This window comes from Alligator sinensis, unplaced genomic scaffold (genome assembly GCF_000455745.1).
Source record: "Alligator sinensis unplaced genomic scaffold, ASM45574v1 scaffold952_1, whole genome shotgun sequence".
NCBI classification, from domain to species: Eukaryota; Metazoa; Chordata; order Crocodylia; family Alligatoridae; genus Alligator; species Alligator sinensis.
Genome location: NW_005841999.1, coordinates 111,348 through 119,622, shown reverse-complemented (window position 1 = coordinate 119,622; position 8,275 = coordinate 111,348). Strand labels below are relative to the sequence as shown.

Sequence of the window (8,275 nt, the reverse complement as noted above, 5' to 3'; positions counted from 1 at the left end):
GAATGCCACAGATTAGCCCTGCACCCTCCCTGAGTGCCACTCCAATCTCTTTTCTCCTGCCCAGTCTGCAGCTCTGCTCCCTGCCTGATCTGGTGCTCTGCTTTTTTGCTCCCTGCCTACCTATCCCCTCCCCAATCTGCTGCATGCCACAAGCATGTGGCACCTGAGCTGTAGGTTTGCCACCTCTTATTTAAGGTATACACACAAAATTCCTTCCTGTAATACGGAGCGTCTGATAGTAAAGTATGGCAACAAAGAAACTAAAGAACTTGAGAGTTTAGTGGTGAATCTTTAGTTTCACTGATTCATAGTAGAACTTGAATAGGAATTGAGTAAATATTTTCCTAAAACTCTCTTGCTTTATATTGAATCAGAGTTGGGAAGATGAACAATTAATTAAGTACTTGCTTTATGGCCCAGTCCAGTGACTCAGTTGGTCAACCCCTTTCACTTAAAACTGCCCACATGTTGCACTACAGACGAAGAAAGCTCAGGATCTGAGGGCTGGCAAACACGCTTCTCCTATAATTAGGGGCCTGCTTTAATTCAGTTTGCCAGATTTTGTGGAAACCAAGACATTGACAACAAAAAAAACCTTAATAAAAATAAATGCAAGTTCCCCAGTGGACAGCACAAAGGGCAGCAGACAAGATGGCATGTCCTTGTCCCTCCTGCCCCGCTCTGGGGCCTCTCCACCACTCAACACCAAGGGGCAGGGCTTGGCAAAGGGCAGCCAGCAGTCAAGATGGTGGCTGCCCCCTCATTCCCCACCCCCCGGCCATCAGCACTGAGGGGCGGGGCCTCTACACCAATCAGCATGAAGGGGTGGAGACACTGTGAAATGACTGCAGAATTAGAATTTTATGCCATAGTCAACCTGAGAAAATTAGTACATCCCCCTGCAATGTAGGTAGACCCCCTACCTATAAAACAGCAGGAGACCTGGTGGCCCAGGCCTGGCGTTGGAGTGACTGCATGGATTGGAGCTTAGGGGGGGGCAGTAAAGCTGAAGAAGATATTGCTCCCGGTGAAGGTCATCTTTAGAGAAGTAGGCCTATAAATTTCCTTCGGACGGGCTTAGGAGTCTCCTGCAGCACCAGACTTTAAGGGAGCTGTGTGGGGGAAAGGGAGTACAGGAGTGAGAGAATGCCTTCAAGAAGGCATCCTTAATGGACTAGCCGACGCCAACATCTTAAGGGATAGCCAGCACAGGTTTGTTGTGGGTAGGTCTTGCTTGACCAATCTCATTTCCTTCTACGACCAGGTGACCTATCACCTGGACAAGGGAGAAGAGATTGATGTCATATATCTTGACTTCAAAAAAGCCTTCAATCTGGTGTCCCATGATCGTCTCTTGGAGAAACTGGCCAGTTGTTGCCTTGGGTCCTCCACGATCCACTGGCTGGAAAATTGGCTCTGGGGTCGGACCCAGAGGGTAGTAATTGATGGAAGTCACTCATCGTGGTGTCCTGTGACCAGTGGGGTCCCCCAGGGCTCTGTCCTTGGACCCATACTGTTCAACATCTTCATTAATGATGTGGACACTGGAGTCAGAAGCGGACTGGCCAAGTTCGCAGATGACACCAAACTTTGGGGCAAAGCATCCACACCAGAAGACAGGCGGGTGATCCAGGCTGACCTGGACAGGCTCAGCAAGTGGGCGGACGAGAATCTGATGGTGTTCAACGCCGATAAATGCAAGGTTCTCCACCTTGGGAAAAAAAACCCGCAGCATCCTTATAAGCTCGGCAGTGCTACGTTGGCTAGCACTATGGAAGAAAGAGACTTGGGGGTCATCATTGACCACAAGATGAACATGAGCCTGCAATGCGATGCTGCGGCTAGTAAAGCGACCAAAACGCTGGCTTGCATCCATAGATGCTTTTCAAGCAAATCCCGGGACGTCATTCTCCCCCTGTACTCGGCCTTAGTGAGGCCGCAGCTGGAGTACTGCATCCAGTTTTGGGCTCCACAATTCAAAAAGGATGTGGAGAAGCTTGAGAGAGTCCAGAGAAGAGCCACGCGCATGATCAAAGGTCAGGGAAGCAGACCCTACGATGACAGGCTGAGAGCCCTGGGGCTCTTTAGCCTGGAAAAGCGCAGGCTCAGGGGTGATCTGATGGCCACCTACAAGTTTATCAGGGGTGACCACCAGCATCTGGGGGAACGTTTGTTCACCAGAGCGCCCCAAGGGATGACGAGGTCGAATGGTCACAAACTACGACAAGATCGTTTCAGGCTGGACATAAGGAAGAACTTCTTTACTGTCCGAGCCCCCAAGGTCTGGAACAGCCTGCCACCGGAGGTTGTTCAAGCGCCTTCATTGAACACCTTCAAGATGAAACTGGATGCTCATCTTGCTGGGATCCTATGACCCCAGCTGACTTCCTGCCCTTTGGGCAGGGGGCTGGACTCGATGATCTTCCGAGGTCCCTTCCAGCCCTAATGTCTATGAAATCTATGAAAGGTGTGGTATGAAGCATTAACAAGCAAAGGAAAACTAGTCTCAGCTGCTTCATACAGGGTCCCTGCCTGGTACTTAGAAGAATGTGTGGGCACTGCCCCAAGAAAAGAGGGGGCTGGGCTATGACCTCAGTGCCCAGTAAACCACCAGATGTGAAGCAGGAGTTGGTGGCCAGAAAGGGAAATTGGCTGGCTGACTAACGCTGCACATAATGAGAGGAGACAGAGATGAGCATTGACTCAAGGCCAATGCGATCCTAATAGTATCATCAGTATTATCCTGACGGTGTGCTCCAGCCCAAGTACAGGACTTGGCACTTGTCCAGATGCAGTGAGGATGAGTGCACTTGAGACAGAAATCACATTGCACAAACACTGGCTAGGAGACTGGACTAGATCACCTTCTGAGGTTCTGATGATGTGCTAGTTCATAGGGGTGTGCGAAGGGGGCCCTATTTGATTCGGATTCGGCCCGAATCAGGGACGGTGATTTGAATTGTTGATTCAGATCACTGTCCCTGATTCGATTTGGCTGAATCTGAAGGTTCAATGGTGATTCGAAGAATCAGCAATTCAGACATCGACACAGCTTTAAATATTTTTCTACGTACCTGGAGGTACCAGGTGTAGCTCGTGAATGCTGTGATGCTGGGGCAGACAGAGTGTCCCAGAGGAGTGGGGTAGAGGGGGCCCTCCACATGCTCAGCAGTGAACCTGGAAGTACTTCTGGTCCGCTTCCTGGTTTGCCAGAGAATGCGCTGGGCCCCCCTGCATCCTCTCAGCTCAGCAATCAGCTGTGGGGGAGACCCTGGGTGTCCTGTCCCCCCCCAGATCCAGGAGGCACCAGTCACCAAGCCAGGGAGGGTGTGGGGCGCTCCCTGGCAGACCCGGAATTGGACTGGAAGTGCTTCTAGTCCACTTCTGGGTCTGCTGTTGAGCACGCTGGGGAGCCCCTGCATTTCTGTGGGACAAGCCATGCACCCCAGCATCACAGCATTCACGAGCCACCTGATATCTAGAGGTATGTAGAAAAAACATTTAAAGCTGTGTCTGTTCGATTCGATTCGGAGGGTTCCGATTCAATTTGGAGAGATTAAAGGGTCCTCTGATTCTATTCAGATTTGGAGATTTGGCCACTGAATTGGGCCGAATCTCTGCCGAATCAAATCAGGGACCAAAACTTCGCACAGCCCTACTAGTTTGGTGTTTCAGACAAGGCATAACAACATCTGGAAAGCAGTTAATGTTAGCATCAGGCAGGTAATGTAGGAAGCAGTGTGTTTTGAATTGCATTTTGACTATTAGCTTTCAAAATACTGTCACGGAGCTGAGTAGTATGTGCTGCAAGGTAGTAGAAATTCAATGAGGATAACATTAATTTGAAGAATTAAATTATTACCTCCTCATACATTTTTCTTTAAAAAAGAATGATTAGGAATTTTATGTAGATTTATCATTCAGATTCTTTTAATTGTGTTTTTGTTGTCAGGAGCCGATTCTGGGCAGATTTCTGAGGAAACATGGAATTTTCTGCAGACAATCTATGGGGGAGGACCAGAGGTTATACTTCGACCACCTGTGGCACCAGTAGAACCTGACATTTTGCAAACAGAAGAGAAGATTGAATTAGAGACTCGTGGTCTGTAGCCTTCAGCATGAAGATGAATTTGTAAGGGATGCAGTATCCTTTCTGCTTGCCCAAAATACATTCCAGAACATTTTTGTGTTTTATGTTTTCTGTCTAGAAAAGGGGCAGCTCCATTGGGCATTATGTTATTTAGGGAAGAATGAGTTGAAATTTGTAATATAAATTGTTAAAAGAAATGTACTTTGAAACTGTTCAAACAGACTATTTCTCTAAAGTTTTGGAAGGCATATGGCATGTATATTTTGGAGTGTTTGGTCAATGGAAAATATGTTAATGCTCAACTTTTTGTTAAGTGTTATACTTACGACATTCTTCCGACTTGGAAAACTGAAATGAAGGATTTTTAAAAATGCTTTTAAATAACCCTATAATTCCTGATGAGAGATTTCTGATATTTACAAAATGCAGTGTGTTTTAGTTATATAGTTTTGACAAGACAAGTTTTAAAAAAAAAAAGGGGGAGGCATATTTTAAATGGATCACAAGTTAAAATGGAGAAAAAGGATACTAACTTCCTAAATACTCAGGAAAAAATAGGTGTCACTTTTTTTTGCACTGCAGGGTATAATATGAGTAGCATAAAACTTCCAAATGCTTTTCTTATCTGAATGTATCAAATATTAGCCTAGATGAAATTTGTTTTGGTTGATCAGCAAGTGTCATAATTTATTGCCTACTAAAATATAACTTATAATAAGGCTGCTGTACATGAGCCTGGCTAATATTTCCAGTAGTATCAGTGATGAAAAAAACTTAATCTTTACAATAACTCATTTGAGAGCATGAAGTGTGGAATGTAAATGATTGTAGAGATGAGACCAATGCACACTTGAGAAATTAAATTGTCTAGTCTTTTTTAATTAAATGCATAAACAGTTCCTTCTGAGGGATTTTGTTACATAGTTTCCAAACACTCGTTGGCATGACAACTTGTGATATCAGAAGATGGATAAAATATATTTCAAAACCTTGCTAGATGACTTAGCTTGATGCTGAATGGCACTCTATCCTTTTTATTTTTTTGGTCCTGCTTAGTATTGCTACCAGCTAAGCAACATAATTCAAAGCTGGTTCAATAAAAATGACCTTGAAAACTGAAAACTTTCTCTTGTGAGTTGAATTGATTTCTTAAGGGAAATGTGAACATTTGTCAAGTAATGCTGTAGTACAGATCTTGCATGTCTATCAAGTATTCTTTGAAGGTTCTCCATTTTAAGGAAATTTTGTTTCCAGGTCAGAAGATGCAGCCACCTCTCTCTCTGGCTCACTGCTGAGAAAATGCTGCTTTAAGGTGTTGGGAAGGCACTCTGTTTTTTACAGCTGTCCTGTCCATCTTACAGCTGTCCTGACTTTCACTGATGATTGAATTTGTGACAGGGGAATTAGAATGCTTCACTGTGGTGGCCTAAGTAAATTCTGCTTACCTACAATATTTCTATATTTAGATAATGTTTTTCTTTCTTCTGACCTGAAGTAAAGTTTAGTTTTGCTATATGTGCAGTTCAGTTGTGGTTCCATTTCAGTGCTGGCTAAAATAAACCCTATGAATCATGCAATTTTATTTTATATAGATAAAATGCCATATTCACTTGAATCCAAAACAAGGTTTTTTCCCATTCAGTATGGTGGGGTAGGGGTAGAAAGTGCCTGTGGCTGTGGTTCTGATTCTGACCCTGTGCTCTGTATCAGAGTTGGAGCCACAGCTGCTGCTCCCCCACCCCACTTCCCCCAGCCTCTGCTCCTCCCTCCCTCCTCTGCTCCCTTTCACCTCCTTCTCCCCCAACTCCCTCTACCCTACCACTGCTGCTTACCCTGCTACTTTTGTCATGCAATGGTGGTGGCAGCAGCAGCTTCATCTTTGACCTGGGGCTGGGGCACAGCTGCCACTGTCACAGCCACTGCTACCTGGCTGGGTGGGAACTGGAGTCGGTATGTACACTATGCCCTGGGCCAGAGTTAAAGCTGTGATGGGAGGGTAAGGGGTAGGGAGCAGGTGGTGTTGGAGGCAGCCAGCTGGGGTTGGGGAGGGAGGACAGGTGCCAGGGATGCAGACAGTATGGGGCATGGAGCAGGCACCAGGGAGTGCAGGCAGTGGAACAGGTGGGAGAGGGGAAAGTGGTTGATGGGGGTACAGAGTGGAACAGGTGGGAGAGGGGAATGTGGTTGATGGGGGTACATAGGCAGTGCAGGAGGGGAGGGGGAAGGGGCAGGTGGCAGGGACCAAGGAGCAAGAGGGCGCAGGAACCACAGGAGGAGCACACACAGGGTGTGCAGGCACCAAGGGGAACATGTGGCAAGGGCAGGAGTTAGGTCACTTTTGTCCTTGGCTGGAGTCATGGAGGAGGGGATTTAAGACAAACCTCCAAAATCAAATTATAAACCTGGAAAATTATAACATATTTATAATTTAAATATTTTCCATGTCTAGAACCTTATTATTGGGAGGTCATCTTAGATTTGAAATTATCTTGGATTCAGATAAATATGATGTATAGGAATTAATAAAGCATTTTAAAATTCTTTGGAATTAAACATGTAGAAAAGTAAAGTCCTGGTGATGTGCTTAAAAAAACCACTCCTAAAACGTGCAAAGTATTTGTTCATGTTGCTAAAACATGATTTAAAAGATTCAGCACCAGATTTTGAATTGCCATTGTAGCAATGCTAAGAGATCACTTTGCAGAACCCTCATTAACTCCCAGGCAGTTGTTAGAGATTTTTCTGGAATCAGAGTAGATTGTACTGCCTTGCAGCTTCAGTTTGATCGATAATTACATGCTTTGTTGGATTTCTGTTCTGCACCTGTCTCTCTCTTCTTGTCACTTCCTACAGAAAAAAAAAAACTTCTGAGAGAGTCAACTGGGGAGGTAGATTGAAGGAGTTCTGTTTTGAGTGTGTTCATTGTAGTTTTGGTGATGCCAAGTAGTTAAATGCCAGGTAGTTAAATGTAGTTAAACATTTTATGTCATTTTCACCCTCAAAATAAAGTTGTCTTACATTTCAGGCACAGTTGGACAGGTGATAGCTTGAGGATGGGAAACTCCTTTCTAACAGTTAATACAAGCTACAAAGAAGTCCTAGTTTTTTTTAATCCTCCTCAAAACTAAGGCATTCTGGCCAAGGAAGCAGGGTGTGGTTGCTCTTTATATGCATTTTACCTTTTTATTCTCTGAAATCTATTGCTTTATTTTGCTAATTATATTGAGGTTATTCAAATTTCTACACAGATTTTATAGCTTATTATTCCAACCAAATCCACATCCCTATGCTCCCATTACAGACAACCAAATTTCTATGATTTTTATTTAATAAATTAGCCTTAGAATACACCTTTGTCTGTTCTGCCCAATTTAAATCATTATTGTAGTGAATATGACTGTGACCTGCCATGATATAAGAGTTACCTGTCCTTCCTGGTCAGGTGTGCTTCAAGGGCAGTATGAGTTCAGGGAGAACACACTTAAGGGGAGACCTCAGCTTGGGCTGTCTGATGTACCCAGGAAAAGAGCGTAGGCAACCTAGGACAGAACAGCAGCAGCATCGCAGGGTTGTAGGGGTAAGACCCAAACACATAGGTCCCAATCAGAGTGAGGCAGTCATGTGATGTCTTGACTTCAGTAAGGCTCTTGATACTGTCCTGCATGACATTTTTATATGAATTAGGGAAATATGGTGTCAGGTCAGCAACCTACAGCTCTGAGCCATCTATGATTTGATCCAGCCCATGGGGCTGGGATGGAGTTTGGTAGCATTTTTGCAGTGAGGGACTTTGCCCATTTGGTGGCAGCACAGACAGGGCAAGCAAGGGTGGTGGCAGCAGCACAAGCTGGGTTAAAAGCAGCCCACCCTTGGAGTTAAACTCCATTAAAGCACTCCTGCCCCCATATCCTGGGGGGTACACAGCGCTTTACTAAGGAATATGTGCTTAAATATGAATAATGATTGACCAGTGACATTGCCACATGTTGACCTTGATATAAGGCCAAAAAAGTTTGAAAACCACTGCTCTAGATGGTAGCATGACTAGAGGTGGGCAATGGGGCACAAGCTCTGGGCACCGTTTTAGAGCTGGGGGGGCAAGTGGCAATAATGGCAGCTGCTGCCACTGCCACCGGTCCCGAGGGGGGGGGGAAAGGGGAAAAAATGGCGGCGGCTGCCACTGCC

At 45.2% G+C, this 8,275-nt stretch overlaps 1 protein-coding gene across 12 annotated transcripts in view; it reads left to right on the top strand.

Annotated features, from left to right (window-relative positions):
* USP33 (ubiquitin specific peptidase 33) overlaps window positions 1–8,275 on the top strand; it is a 73,172-nt gene that overhangs the window by 60,950 nt on the left and 3,947 nt on the right. For 11 of the 12 annotated variants that reach the window (XM_025201628.1, XM_025201626.1, XM_025201621.1 and 8 more), the window contains one exon: window positions 3,953–8,225. In XM_025201628.1, the coding sequence (XP_025057413.1) occupies window positions 3,953–4,110 (158 nt within the window). In that variant the 3' untranslated portion in view covers window positions 4,111–8,225. Of the gene's footprint in view, window positions 1–3,952; window positions 8,226–8,275 lie in introns of those variants that run through there. The other variant, XM_025201629.1, reaches the window with a different exon arrangement.